General features: G+C 34.1%; 1 protein-coding gene across 2 annotated transcripts; it reads left to right on the forward strand.

Moving 5' to 3' along the window:
- Positions 1 to 9940: 9940 nt before the first annotated feature.
- Positions 9941 to 14748, forward strand: LOC7483252 (probable CoA ligase CCL12). 2 transcript variants are annotated; one of them, XM_002297603.4, is made up of 14 exons: positions 9941 to 10304; positions 10431 to 10560; positions 10640 to 10896; positions 11102 to 11303; positions 11432 to 11472; positions 12057 to 12185; positions 12303 to 12376; positions 12471 to 12691; positions 12982 to 13076; positions 13158 to 13374; positions 13490 to 13615; positions 13907 to 14005; positions 14099 to 14305; positions 14398 to 14748. In XM_002297603.4, exons 1-14 carry the CDS (start codon positions 10033 to 10035, stop codon positions 14509 to 14511), a joined length of 2184 nt encoding a protein of 727 aa, XP_002297639.2. In that variant the 5' UTR covers positions 9941 to 10032; the 3' UTR covers positions 14512 to 14748. The 2 variants fall into 2 exon arrangements, with proteins under 2 accessions (XP_002297639.2, XP_024465653.1); XM_024609885.2 differs by having other exon boundaries at positions 10062 to 10304; positions 10438 to 10560.
- The last annotated feature ends 1007 nt before the right edge of the window (positions 14749 to 15755 follow it).

Genomic DNA, 15755 nt, shown 5'->3' on the forward strand with positions numbered 1-15755 from the left:
CTCCTACTATGTTACTACATTCATGTTCTTAGGCTAGTTTTAAGTGTCTTAGCATAGGGTTGTAATAATATGGATTCGAATCACTAGTATTCCATGGACTTTGGTTACTCACAGAGTAAAAACAGCAATTTTATCTTCAAAATTCCAAAAAAAATAAAAAAATAATTAAATTTGATGTCCACACACCAACAAATCGACTTGAGTTCTTTCCAACCCAGCTCAGGTGGTGGGTCAATGCAATTTATGACTCTTTTTCTTTTTTTAAAAAATAAAAAATAATATCAATTTAATAGAAAAAAATCAGTTTAAAGTAAAACAAAATTCGAAACAGGTTCGTTTCTGTATTGAAACCTGTTTTTTCATAAATAACAAATTGTTGATTTTTATGGTTTTTACATAGATGATTTTAGCGCATTAATGTAAGAGGTAAATTAAAAAAAATATTATTTTAATTAAAAAATAGTTTTAAAAACTCTGCAGTATGATCACATAACACCTGACATGATCACATGAAACATCAGGCGATGCCAAAAGGATTTTGTCATATGTGTAATCAATCACATGTCATTGTTTGTGTGCAAAATGACAAAACAAAATAATAATTTATTGATCTTGTTGTTGAAACAAATGTAAGAAAAAATAATAAAAGTATTATACATTAATACCTTATAAAATCACAGTCGCAAATTCCATACGAAACCTTGAAACCATCGAGTCTAAAATTATCTTTAGGATAATTGAAAAATGTAATTGATAGAAAACCATAATGGATGGAGTCTCATGTTACCAGTTTTTCTATGAAATGTCCAGAAAAATATAATTATAATTATTTTTTTAATTTTTTTTATTTATAAATATATCAAAATAATATTTTTTTATAATAGGTCACTACATCATTTATAATACCGCTATATATCCTAAAATTAAATATAAAAGCTGCTATTTGAATCAATTTTATTAGTTTTCTATATATTTTTGGATCTTGTATTAATTTCTCTTTGTGATTTTGTTTTCTGTTCTAGATTGGTGTATACACCTTTTAGAAGGCAAACTTTGTAAGGTTTTAGGGTTCTTTATATTTTTATTCTAGTTCAGCCTTTTGTTTTTGTTTTTTGTTTTTTTTTGTGTATTTGCTGCTGTCCTGACATGCTTCCGCCTGAACTGACGATGACATGAAACTAAAGGGATGCCAGAAGGATGCTGTCATCCGTGCAATCACATGAGCAAAAGGCTCCACATAAATCTGTCTTCAATTTGACGGGACAGAACACAAAACAAAGCAAATCTATTCAGTGGGACTAAATAACAGCACTTGAAATTTTAGTGATTTTGGTAACTGACACAATTCTAGCAACATTAATAAGAATATTATGCATTAATACCTGTAAAGAATCAGTAGAATCACAGCCACAAATTCAAAACGAAACCTGAAATCATCAAGTCCTAGGATCAGTGAAAAATTGATCAAAAACCATAATGTTTTGAGGCTGATTTTACCCATACGTCGACCCATATAAGAGCAAATTTGAGCTCTTGACGAATACCAATGCAAGCGAAGGGGCAACACCAAATCTTAGACTTGATATGGTGATGTTGACAGTGTATCAGTTCTAGTATTTTTCTTTTTTTCTGAAAACTAGAGCATGGCATGAGGGAGTTGTGTGAAGTCTATTGTGTATCTAGAGATATTGATGCCAAGAAATTGATGAAATTGTTGAAATTGCTTCCATGTGTAAAATAAAAAAAAGGGAATTGATTGTCTTTAAAGAGATTAGATAATTAACTTCCTTGATGAGATAGTTTCATACTCATATTATTGTAATTAGATAGTTTCTCAGACAAATATTAAAAAGATAAAAACTTGTTTAGTTAACCAAATGAAAAAATAAAAAATAAAAAATAAATTTATCTTTATAACCGACACTAGTCTCCTATCTGAACTTTTTATCAAGACACAACACATACATTCATAGAGAAATATTGGAGAGGAAAGGCATGGATGAAATGGAAGCGAATGATATAATCAAGGCAGGTCTATGCATAGAAGATGCCAAAGAATCTCACAAAATCCTCAAAGAAACAATTGTGTTATACGCCCAAAGTGTTTTAAAAAATGAGGTCAAATAAGCTAAGGAATTACTTAATTATTAAAGGGTATTTTAGGTTATGCATATTTTCAATTCAGCTGTTACGTAATTTATTATTTGGAAACAATAGGTCATTTAATTCCTATTAAAAGCTAGTTAAGAGGGTTAGTTATTTCATAGTAAAAGCTAGTTAAAAGAGTCAGTTACAATTTATTGCAATATTAAAAGCCTATAAAAGGCTAGAGTATTGGAAATAAAGGATATCATTTGAATTCCAATTGTGCCGTGTGCATTTGTGGGGGTTTCCTGGCTCCTCAAATTGCCAAAATTCATTTATACTTCTTTGGGTATAACAAGTTGGTATCAGTGCAGGCGTTCCTGTGACATGATTGAGGGAACAAGATTATCCCAGTTATCTGAAACAATACAAAATTTACAAGGGGCAACCACTGCTCTTAAAGAAGAGCAATCCAGGCATGGAATGCTAATAGAAGGTGTGCTACAACAACTCAATAATTTGGTATTAAGCTATGATAGCCTGGTATAAATTACAACTAAAACTCATTCAGGGGAAGGAACTTCTAACAATGTCAAAATACATGCTAATCCTCTGTTTGATGGACACCGGGGACTCCTCAATTGGATTTTCCTCGTTTTGATGGGGGAGATCCTAGCGAATGGATCTTAAAGGCTCAACAATTCTTTAATTATTTTGAGACTCCGGAGGACCATAAGCTGGAAATTGCTTCTTTCCACATGGAAGGAAAAACGCTAACTTGGTATTATTAGGTGCAAGAATCAAGCCCAGTGACCAGATGAGGTGACTTTTTAGAGGCTCTTCGCACTAGATTTGGACCTTCGGCATATGAGGATCCAGTGGGTGCATTCACCAAATTGAGGCAGAATGGAAGCGTAGAGCAGTAGCAAATAGATTTTGAGATCCTGTCCAATAAAATAAGTGGGGTAAGTGAAGAGTTTCGATAAGTACCTTCCTAAGTGGTTTAAAAGATGAATTGCGAATTATTGTTACCATGTTCAAACCAAATACTCTTGCTGTTGCTTTTGGTTTGGCTCGGCTACAAGAAGAAGAAGTAACCAGAAAACATTTCCCTCATCGAAACACTCAAAACCAAAATAACTCATATATACCTTCATTCAAGTTTACTCCTCTCAGATTACCTGGACAAAATCCCATGCCCAGATTAGCAGCCCCAAACCCAGCACTTAAACTTCCACCCCCCCAACAACCAAGATATAACCCACCATTCTAGAGAAGAAACCCATACCCCATAAGGCGTATAAGTCCTAACCAAATGCAGGAAAGAAGGGAAAAAGGTCTGTGCTATTTTTGTGATGAAAAGTACCATCAAGGACACAAATGCAGCAGACCCAAATTATACTTACTCGAGGGAATGGAATTCAAAGAGGAGGGAGAAGAAGAATAGGGAGAAGAAGAGACATTTAATCAACCTGATACATAGAATATACCTGCAGTCCAACAAGCTGATCTATTAGACATATCCTTGCATGCCATTACAGGGGCACCTTCTCCCAAAACTATGTGATTAGTTGGGAAAATTAGGACATGCTCAGTTATTGTTCTTATTGATACCGATAGTACATATTGTTTTATTGATGTGAATGTGGCAAGGAGGGTAAAACTACTAGTGAAGGAAGGCCAATTGGTAGTCCAAGTTGCAAATGGGGACACCTTTTCTTGCCAAGGTTGCTGTAAGACAATTCTTTTGAAGATGCAAAGCTGTAAAGTTTTAGCCAATCTATTTTTATTGACCCTAGGTGGGTGTGATGTTGTGTTAGGGGTAGATTGGTTAATAAGTTTGGGAACTATTCAGTGGAACTTTGCTGATTTAAGTATGAGTTTCTTTGTGGACAAAAAGAAATTATTTCTGCAAGACTTGAGGTTACCCAAGAAAGCCATTGAGGAAGAACATAGTTTGAGCAAGGTTGCCCTTGTAGAAGGGAGAGGAATATGGCTGCAGTTTCTGGAGATCAGTGATAGTCTAGGAGAAGCACCAGTAGAGCCTGCCCTATAAACTATTTTGAATGAATTCAAAATAGTGTTTGCTGAACCCATTGGACTCCTACCTCCTAGGAGTCACGACCATCGGATTCATCTCCACGAAGCAACTAAACCAACATGTGTTAAGCCTCATCGATACCCCTACTATAAAAAAAGAAGAAATTGAGAAGCTGGTTAGGGAAATGCTAAAAGCCGGGATCATAAAATCAAGTCAAAGTCAATACTCTTCACCAGTTCTCTTGGTGAGGAAGGCAGATGGAAGTTGGCGAATGTGTGTTGATTATCGAGCTCTCAACAAAGATTCCATCAAAGATAAGTTTCCCATTCCTAATATAGATGAATTATTAGATGAGCTTAATGGTGCTGAGATGTTTTCTAAACTTGACTTGCGATCGGGCTACCATCAAATCAGAATGAAGATGTGCCTAAAACTACCTTTCGTACCCATGAGGGGCATTATGAGTTTTTAATGATGTCTTTTGGGCTCACCAATGCCCCATCAACCTTTCAAGGATTGATGAATGAGATATTCAGGCCACATCTCAGGAAATTTGTGTTAGTTTTTTTTATGACATACTTGTGTACAGTAAATATATTGAAGAATATGTGGGGCATCTAAGAGTTGTCTTAGAAGTTTTTAGACGACATCAGCTATATGTTAAGGCCTCAAAATGTATCTTTGGCTGTCGGGAAGTGGAGTACTTGAGCCATATTATTTCTAAAGAGGGAGTCCAAGCACATCCATTAAAGATTTCAACCATGATGGAGTGGCCTGAACCTAAGAATCCTAAGGCTTTAAGAGGATTTTTGGGGTTAACAGGTTATTACAGGAAGTTTGTAAAAGGCTATGGAAATATTACAACTCCTCTAACTGCCTTACTTAAGAAAAATTCATTTAGGTGGGGTGAGCAGGCCAACCAAGCTTTTGTAGCCTTAAAGGCAGCTATGGTGACACCTCCTGTTCTTGCCTTGCCAGATTTTTCCAAAATATTTGTGGTAGAATGTGATGCTTCTGGAAATGGGTTGGGAGCAGTTTTAATGCAGGAAGAGAGGCCTCTAGCTTATTTAAGCCAATCATTAAAAGGTAAAAAATTGTTCTTATTTACTTATGAAAAAGAATTTCTGGCTCTTGTGTTAGCAATTTAGAAATGGAGACATTATCTGCTGGGACACAGATTTAAAGTAAGAACTGACCAACAAGCTCTAAAGCACTTTTTGGAACAAAAGGTTGGAATACCTTTTTAACAAAAATGGATAACAAAGCTGTTAGGCTTTGATTTTAGTGTGGAATATCATAGTGGCAAAGAAAATAAGGTAGCAGATGCTCTCTCTAGGTTACCGAATCAGGGGAACAATTCAGAACCAGAGGGGACTATGACTAATTATAGAGAAGCCAAGGCCATCAGTATGGTTACTGTTAATTGGTAGGAAGGGCTCCATCAAGTATACAACCAAGATCCCCAGTTGCAACAATTACTTAACTACTACGATCAAGGTGATCTGGATCCCCTCAAGTATCAGGTTAGATGGGGGTTTTTATTCTACAAAGAGACCTTAAAGATGCAGCAGGAGCAAGTCATGCAACAATTCCATAGTAGCCCCATGAGAGGGCATACTGTTTCACAAAAGACTCATTCTAGGCTCAAGAGGGAATTCATTTGGCATGGCCTGAGAAAGGACATCAGAAAATTCATTAGAGAATGCGAGGCATGCCAAAGAAACAAAATAGAAAACCTCAAACCAACTGGGGCTTTGCAGCCTCTGCCAATTCCAAGTAAAGTATAGGTGGATATTAGTATGAACTTCATAGAGGGGTTACCTATGTCCAAATGGTACAATGTAATCATGGTGATAGTAGACAGGTTTAGCAAGTACAGTCATTACATACCAATGGCACATTTATATACAGCAGCAACAATAGCAAAGACATTCATGAAAAACATATTCAAATTACACGGCATACCACCGAGCATAGTCAATGATCGAGATAAAATATTCACAAGTAATTTTTGAAAAGAAATCTTCCATTCAAGTGGAACCAAGCTGTTATTGAGTTCAGCATATCACCCTCAAACGGATGGGCAGACATAGGTAATGAACAAATGGTTAGAAGGGTACCTTAGTTTTACCAGTGATAGACCCAAAGATTGGGCCAGTTGGCTACCTTTAGTCGAGTGGACATATAATACTTCAGAGCACTCCTCCACATGGTTTACTCCCTTTAAGATCGTTTACGGACAAGAGCCTCCACGGCTCCTTCCATATGAGTCTGGGACCACGACAGTACAAGCAGTTGAAGACGAAATGAAAAGTCGAGATTTCATCCTAACTTTGGCACGGGAAAACCTGCAAGAAGCTCAAACAAGAATGAAGTTATACGCAGATAAAAAGAGAAAAGAGAGGGAATATAATGTGGTGGATTGGGTCTATTTAAGGTTAAGACCTTATAGACAGGTAACGATAGCAGTAAGGAAAAGCTTGAAGCTTTCTCTAAGATATTTTGGGCCCTTCCAGATCATTCAAAAAATTAGAAAAGTTGCATACAAACTTGATTTACCTAAAGGCTCCAAGATTTACCTAGTATTTCACATCTCTTGCCTCAAGAAGAAGATTGGAACTCAGTTAAACCCTAACCCTAGACTACCGACATTAATGAAAGAAGGCATACTGACACCCGAACCAGAGAAAATATTAGAAAGAAGGCTCAAGAAAAAAGGGAATCGCACATGAATTGATTTCTTGGTTCAATAGAAGGGAGCTAACGAGGAAGATGCCACCTGGGTGGATGAGGAAGAGATGAGTAAAACATATCCCGAACTCGTGGGCGAGTTCTTCTGAAGGGAAAGGTTATGTTATACGCCCAAAGTGTTTAAGTAAAATGAGGCCAAATAAGCTAAGGAATTACTTAATTATTAAAGGGTATTTTAGGTTATGCATATTTTTAATTCAGCTAGTTAAGAGAGTTAGTTATTTCCTATTAAAAGCTAGTTAAGAGAGTCAATTACTATTTATTGCAAGTTTGTTAAAAGCCTATAAAAGGCTAGAATATTGAAAATAAAGGATATTATTTGAATTCCAATTATACCGTGTGTATTCGTTAGAGTTTTCTTGACTCCTCAAATTGCCAGAATTCATTTATACTTCTTTGGGTATAACAAATTGGTGCTGCTAAAGGGTCAGACTTTAGAGAGTTGTGGCAAAAGCTGGTGGCTAAATTAAAGAATGCCAAAGCCACTGTATGAACATGGCCTGCATGCACAAACTGGTTTAATTACTACTGCTGTGATTCCACAACCAATAATGAACCTCCTCGTTATTGCTTCCCTTCTCCGCAACTTTTTTCATGCTTAGATGCTTTGGATTTCAGCTTTACGTACAGCCTTGAAAACTGATCAGCTCATGCAATACGATTTTGTGCATTTATCGAGTTCATGCTGCTGTGGATTTTGTCTACAAAAACTTTGGTTTAGCAAGATCCATTCTGGCCAATGCGTGGTTCACAGGTTATTTTGTGCAGATCGAGGTTATTAAATATTTGATCTTCGCATGATATGGCTCTTAGCTTCTCTGCACTTCCTAACTACATATTAATTTATCATAGTAATGATAAGCTACTATATCTCATATTTATTGTGTAAAATTCATAATAAGAACATTACTTAATTATATTGTAATACTTTTTTTTATTAATGCCCTTCTATATTAGGTGATTATTTTTATGTATAAATAGGACTCTTCGTATTGATCTTACATTCAAATAAATTCGTATAATTTTCTCTTTTTTTTTTTTTTGTCTTATTTAAACACTAACAAGTAACAACTATGATCACTGCTCGGTAAAAGCAGAGCTATGCTCAATCCAGCATGTTTGTGTTAACTAACACAGATCTAGTTCTGCAGTGAAGCATGAACACCGTATCTAGTGTTTTGTAGGAAATGGAAAGATATTTTTGACGTAGTATCTTATATTTGGATGCATGGATGGCTACATGTGAAAATAATCCCTAAGGAAAATTGGAGAAATGATTCTCCATGCATGTCCTTATTTATCCAATCTATTATTATATTCTTAATTACATTTAATATATCCTTATAAAGTTTTTATATTTCCCATGTATATATATATATATATATATATATCGTTTCATTTCATCATATTTTTGCTATTAAAACTAATGAAAATAAATCACATAACTTGAATATGACTAAATTTAAATTTTATATATCCAAAATAACCTCATTAAGGAAGGAAAGAGAAGAAGATTTGAAATATTTCTAATTCGAATTGGATAAATTTAACACTCCCTTTTCACATGTTGCTCATACTATTTTTTTTCTTTCCATGCTTCCCACACCGCTTTTGACATGTTAGTTGCCATATGTGACCTTCCATGTATGAGCAGATGGACGTAAAAACAAAAACATTGGGCCAAGATATCATCATATTGGATTCAAATATGAGTTTGCTCTTTTAATTTTTCTCAACTTATTCTTTTTTCTCTTTTCACATTTTATAATTAGATTATTTTTTTAAAAATAAATTATTCAAATAATTAAATAATTATTAGATTATGCCATTATTTTCAGAAAATATTAGTGTCTTTTATATTAATATTAATATTGCTTTCTAAATAATTATATATGAACTCAATATGCATTTTTTATTAAATGTGAATGAAATGATCTATTTTTTTTTAATTTTTTTTTAAATTATTTTATTTGATTTTTCTCAATTTTATTGTTTTTATATCTTTTAATACCATTCATGTCAAAATTATTGATTCTTTATTTTATTATAATTTGCTTTTAAAATTATGATATTTTTTAAATAACAAAAACTTTAAATGAAACAAGATTTGGTAAAAAAAAAACATATTAATAAGGGAAATAGTTTTTTTTTTTTTTATCAAGAAGATAGTTTTTATGTGTTAAAGCTTTTTGGGATATTGATTTTAATTGCTTACAATTTCTATGTAATAAACAACATAGCTAAAAAAAATAATATTTTTTTGTTAAAAAAATACATTAATAACAAAAAGAGAATTTACACTAATAATCATATTTTCTTCTATAAAATTTAAATTATCACATTTCATATGAAAATTCACTTTTATTGTTATATAATGAAATAAAAAAAATCTAAAAATATCCTATGTCACGAGTTCAAATATTTTCATACAAATATATTTTTCAACTTTAATTTTTAGTTAGCATTAATAATTTTTATGATTTATTAGCTCATATAATTTTCATTTTATTTTATTAAACATATATTAATCTGAATTAAAACTTTTTCCTAGAGTTAAAAAATACATTAACAATGCATGTGCATTCTTCTATAGCGTGTTAGAAATTAACTTGGGATTTTGTAAATAAGTTGACAATATATGCCTATGCATTCTTTTTTAAGATTGAGATGATTTTTTTTTTCTGGAGTTAAAAAATACATTAACAATGCAAGTGCATTCTTCTCTAGCGTGTTAGAAATTAACTTGGGATTTTGTAAATAAGTTGACAATGCCTATGCATTCTTCTTTAAGATTGAGATGATTTTTTGACATGATATTAAAGTCTTGTTGACCAAGCGGTTACGAGTTCGAATCTCACTATTTTTATTTATTTGATAAAAATAAAGCATAAAGTAGTGTAAATCTGTACAAATTTCAAGTTCAAAGAGCTTTCACTTGAGGGAGTGTGTTAAAAAATAATATAAATCATATCTTGAAACCTCGCCTAATAATTTAAACTTTTAGATTAGGATGATTCTTTGACAAAAGATGAGTAATTGGCTTGTTCTATTATATAAGAATATCAAGTTTTCACTTGGCATAGGGACCAACAGACACTATTCTCCCATCTCTTTCTGCTTCTGAAGTTGTTATCAAGACACCGACACACAGGGAAATGGAGAGGAAAGGCATAGATGAACTGGAAGTGAATGATATAATCAAGGCAGGTCTATGCATAGACAATGCCAAAGAATTTCACAAAATCCTCAAAGAAACAATTGGTGCTGCTAAAGGGTCAGACCCTAGAGAGTTGTGGCAAAAGCTGGTGGCTAAAAGAGTGCTAAAGCCATGTTATCCACATGGGCTGCACCAACTGGTTTACTACTCTGTCTATGCTCACTGGGATTCCACCAACAATGGACCTCCTCTTTACTGGTTCCCTTCTCTGTGAGTTCTTTTCCTTTCCCGTCTCCATAGTTAACCTCTTGGTAAAGCTAGCTATTATATATATATATATATGCTTCTATTAATTAGGATGTTCATGAATGATAGATCTTTAATTTTCTGTGTCAGGGATCAGTCAAAACATACAAACTTGGGAAGGATAATGGAAGTTCATGGTCCAAGGCTTTTAGGGACTTCATACAAGGACCCTATTTCAAGTTTTAATCTCTTTCAGAAATTCACTGCTCAACATCCCGAGGTAAGCAAGGACTGCTTCAAGTATCATAGTTATAGATTATGTTTTCTGGTGAGTTTAACATTTTCTGATGGAGTTCCAGGCTTATTGGTCAATACTTCTGAAAGAACTTCCTGTTGTATTTCGTGAACCTCCAAGGTGCATTCTAGACATCACTGACAAATCGAAACGAGGGGGAACTTGGCTTCCAGGTTCAGTTTTGAATATTGCTGAATGCTGTTTACAGCCCAGTAGACATCCTCGAAAAGATGATGATAGTTTGGCAGTCATATGGAGAGATGAAGGTTGTGATTCCAAACTTCATTGTATGACATTAAAAGAACTTCGAGAACGAGTAATGTATGATCCCATCTTCTTACTCTATTTATATAATGATATGCAGCTTAGGTTTCATCTTAGTGAAACATGATTATAAGTTAAAACTAGCAGCGTCTTTGAATTTTTTTTGTTTCACTTTGTCAATTTTTTTCTGCATTTCTCCTGTCTTCTCTTTCTTTTTCTGCTTTATATTCTGTTAAATTAATGTCAACAACATGGGTTGCAGGTTAGTGGCAAATGCAGTGGATGCAACATTTTCGAAGGGGGATGTAATTGCGATTGACATGCCAATGACAGTCCATGCGATTATAATATATTTTGCGATTATTCTAGCAGGATGCGTTGTTGTATCCATTGCTGATAGCTTTGCAGCAAAGGAAATTGCTACTCGTTTGCATGTGTCTAACGCAAAGGGTATCTTTACTCAGGTCAAATCTCACTTTTATATATCACTTAATTTAGTATCACCAAAGGATATGAACTTGATTTTGATGATAGCTATAGCATGTTTCAATATTGTATTCAGAATTGATTCCTGCCTTCAATTTGAATGCAGGATTTTATACTGAGAGGGGGGAGAAAGTTCCCCTTATACAGGTGAATCTTATCTTTCAGTGCTAAATTTATTCATGTATTGGAATTTGGAAATGCCAGTTCTTAAAAGAAATAAACCACGCATTTGAATCTAGAGTTACCCTAGTGCAGCCCTCAAAAGATGCTTGAACCTACCACCAACTTATTTGCTACCGTTGGCCGAAATTGCAGAAAACATTTTAGTATTGCAGATTGATCATCCGTATGTCTAACAATCAAGACTCCAATAGCTAATTAACATATGCTTTGTATGCTATATTTTATAACGTATGTCTAACAATCTAGATTGCAATTGATGATGATTCTAAATTCTCAGCCTATGAGATTATTTATTGTAGAATGACTCTGAGGTGCAGAAACCCTTCTACATATCATAGATGCTAACTTCTAAGTTCCAAATAATAGTTTTTGTTTGAAGGAACTCCAAAATGCCTTCATACATGAAACATTTGCCTAAGATGGAAGTCAATTCTGCAATGCTAAACTTTCTTTCTGGAATTTGATGCGCAAATGCATTGCAGTTCTGAATTCTGTTAGACTTGAGACAGCATGAAAAGGAACATCATGGTTTATTCTTTCTTTTGCAGTCGAGTCGTAGAAGCTGCTCCACATAAAGCTATTGTGCTCCCTGTGAGTGGGGAAGATGTATGCATTAAATTAAGAGAACAGGATCAATCTTGGGGAGATTTTCTTGCCAGTGTCATAAACCTTCCAAGGTAATGTGCAAAGCTACTGTTTAAGGGTGGTCTTTCAAGACAATCATTATCGTTGTTTAGGGAATCATTTGGTATGAATCTGACTAAAATATCTTGTACTTCAATGGTCTGTGAAAGGCCAAATCATTACTCTCCAGTTTATAATCCAATAGACTTTCCGACTAACATACTCTTTTCATCTGGAACCACAGGTAACAAAATTGCTCACCAAGTATTTAGTGTTTGCCATACTTTGGCTTTCTGTTTGTCTCATAAGTTTTTTACTTGGTCATTGGTCCGAATCAGGAGAACCAAAAGCTATACCATGGACACAGCTTTCGCCAATTCGAGCAGCTAACGACGGATGGGCTTATGTTGATCTTCAAGTTGGAGATGTTTTCTGCTATCCTACAAATCTAGGATGGGTAGCAGGACCAATTGTGCTTTATGAAGCCTTTCTAAGCGGTGCAACTTTTGCTCTCTATCATGGATCTCCTCTTGGCGGTGGTTTCGGAAAATTTGTTCAGGTAATGTGTCTGATACTTATTCTGCTTTGCTATAAATGCCATGTCTCTAGTGACTCCGTGCTTACCCTCAGCTTTAAGCATTTATAACAAATTGGTTGAATTTCTAGAATAAACAGAACAGTTTGGGCACCCTTAAAAATCATTGAAACCAACAAAAAAATAAAAACAAATAAGGCAAAAAGCAAAGCGGACCACAGGAGGCAGCAGCTGCATGAGAAAACAGCCAAGGCAGGGTGAGTTCTTCAGTAGGATGAACAACCACCTTATCTTTTTCTATTCCACCTGTTCAGGATGCCGGTGTGACTATTCTGGGCACGATCCCAACTATGGTAAAAGCTTGGAAGAGTACAAATTGCATGAAAGGCTTAAATTGGACAAAGATAAGGTTATCTTTTCTTTCAACTACGGTTAAATCTTTGCTTCCACATTTCCGGAGGACTTTTAAAAAATACAAATGCATCTGCAGATCCTTTGTTACTGCTGGAGAAGCCTCTGATGTTGATAATGTCCTCTGGCTTTCTTCAAGAGCTTATTACAAGCCCATTATTGAAGTTTGTGGAGGCACGGAGCTTGCATCAAGCTACCTCCAAGGAACTTTATTGCAGCCACAAGCCTTTGGAGCGTTAAGCACTGCCTCAATGGCTACAGGCGTTGTCATCCTTAACGACAACGGAGTTCCTTATGTAAGAACATTTTTCTGGCAAGTGAACAATTTCAAAGATTTCCATGATAAAAACAATGGAACTTATCCAATGAATGTGCAGATATTTTACCTATTTGGTCTTGTCTGTATTACAGCCAGATGATCAACCATGTGTTGGTGAAGTAGGCTTGTTTCCTTTAATCATGGGAGCATCAGATAGATTGCTTAATGCTGATCATGACAAAATTTACTTCAAGGGAATGCCAATGTATAAAGGAATGGTATGCTAATTCCTGCTTTTTTTCATATTTCCATCTTTAAGTAGTGTTTGGTTGTCTCAAGACATAAGAAACAAAGACAGTGGAGATAGAGAGGACATGTCTCCTTGTACCTCTTGTTTTGTTTTGAAATGACATAAATTCACTTCAAAACTGTCTCATAAACATTCATTTTATGTCTTTGTCTCGGCCTCTCCAAACAAATACGTTTCTGCTTCTGTCCAAACTTGTAAGTAATTAAAATCCTTATCAAGAAGTTGACAGAATTGCCTTCATATATCCATTAATTTGCAGCAACTCAGGAGACATGGAGATATCATTAAGAGAACTGCTGGAGGCTATTTCATTGTGCAAGGCAGGGCTGATGACACCATGAATCTTGGTGGCATTAAGGTATTCCATTCTCTAGAACTGCTCCTCTTTCAACTTTTGTCAGGCTTGTTTTCCAAGTTTTTGAACCTCGATTTTTTTCCTGATCATTTGCAGACAAGTTCTGTCGAAATCGAACATGCGTGTAACAATGTTGATCAAAGCATAGTGGAAAGTATTGCAATAAGTGCAGCACCAGAAGATGGAGGTCCAGAACTCCTTGTAATGTTTGCTGTACTAAAGGAAGGATATAGTTCAAAACCAGAAGATTTGCAGAAGAAATTCACCAGAGCCATACAGACCAACCTCAATCCTTTGTTCAAGGTTTGTCACTTCACCTCCACTTGTCAATATGCTTACATTCTTGAGGTGTTTCTGTAGTGGTAACTGGTAAAGTTTTTGAATGTTTTTGACAGGTAAACCATGTGAGGATTGTTCCCGAGATTCCTAGAACTAGTTCCAACAAGTTATTAAGGAGAGTTTTAAGGGACCAAATGAAGAAAGAGCTGTCCGTTCGAAGTAAAATATAATAGGAACAAGAACGTGTTTGAATATGAAAATATAAAATAAATTCATCTCTGAAGTATTTTTAAAGTAATTTTTTGTTTTAAAACACAAGGAGAACCCATCTCTTCTGTCTCATCCAAGGCTTGGTTCTTTGATAAGTAATGCTTTTTTGCTGTCTTGATTCAAAAACAAATGTAAAATGTCTACAATTTTATTGTTTAGTAAATTTATGGAGTGGCTAACAATGGATTTCTGATTTAGTAGTAATGAGTTCTTTACACTTGTGAGAAAGATAAGGGTTAAAATCAAGGTTTCCAATTCCGTTTTGGCAAGTGTTTTGTTTTTTCAATTGGAATGAAATATTTTAGTTTCGGGGTGTTTCAGCATGCCGTTTCGGGGTTGTACTATTTATATATATATATATATATATATATATATTCAACAAACATAATTCAAATTCAAGATAAATTAATTATAAATTATGCAATACAAACACAATATCAAACAAATATAATTTCAAAATTTAAAATATTTCTAAATAGTCAAGATTAAATAAATCTTTAACTTAAAGTAATTCAACTTAAACAAAATATCAAAATATTATGAAAGTAAAATGTTTTAACAAAAATATTTTAAATATAAAGTTAGGTCAATGTTATCAAGGCTAATGGAATCTAAAGCATCCCTTGTTTTGCTCAAATTCCTACAAAGTATAAACATGAAAAAAAAAACAACATGAATATAAACCATATATATTAGTGATAAATCTAATTTTAAAAAATTAATATCATTGTTAATGAAAATAGTAATAATAATTTTCAATATTATTATTAATATCATTGTTATTGAAAATAGTAATGAAAAAAAGCTTTTTATAATTGAGTGGTTTAATTAATTAAATTGAATAAGGTTCAATTTGATTCAATGACTTTTCAAGAGCGGAACGGAACACGTGGAATGAAACCGGAACGTTCCGGGCGGAATTTAGCCGAAAAATCCGGAACGGACCGAGATTTAAAATGAGATGAAATTTGTTCTGTTTTGTTCTGTTTTTTGAATTGGTATAAAATGTTTTCGGTCATTCCGGATAAAACAAAACAGAATTGACAAAATGGAGAATTTGATGTTACAAATTGCTAGATTACAAGGGGAGATCAGAGGAGGCCATCGTTGAAATATAATTCCTTTGCCATGTTAGGCACCCAAGAAAACCCTAATGGACTAGCTTCTATAATTAAATTGAATTACTTGGCCAACGAAACATTAT

The sequence above is a fragment of the Populus trichocarpa genome, chromosome 1, assembly GCF_000002775.5.
Source record: "Populus trichocarpa isolate Nisqually-1 chromosome 1, P.trichocarpa_v4.1, whole genome shotgun sequence".
NCBI lineage: Eukaryota > Viridiplantae > Streptophyta > Magnoliopsida > Malpighiales > Salicaceae > Populus > Populus trichocarpa.

Bases quoted from the DNA above. Each gene is read 5' to 3' on its own strand.
- LOC7483252 (XM_002297603.4), top strand. From the start codon at position 10,033: ATGGAGAGGAAAGGCATAGATGAACTGGAAGTGAATGATATAATCAAG. The intron at 12,186-12,302 runs GTAATGTGCAAA...GGTCTGTGAAAG, and splicing joins AGTGTCATAAACCTTCCAAG to GCCAAATCATTACTCTCCAG. The intron at 12,377-12,470 runs GTAACAAAATTG...GGTCCGAATCAG, and splicing joins CTTTTCATCTGGAACCACAG to GAGAACCAAAAGCTATACCA.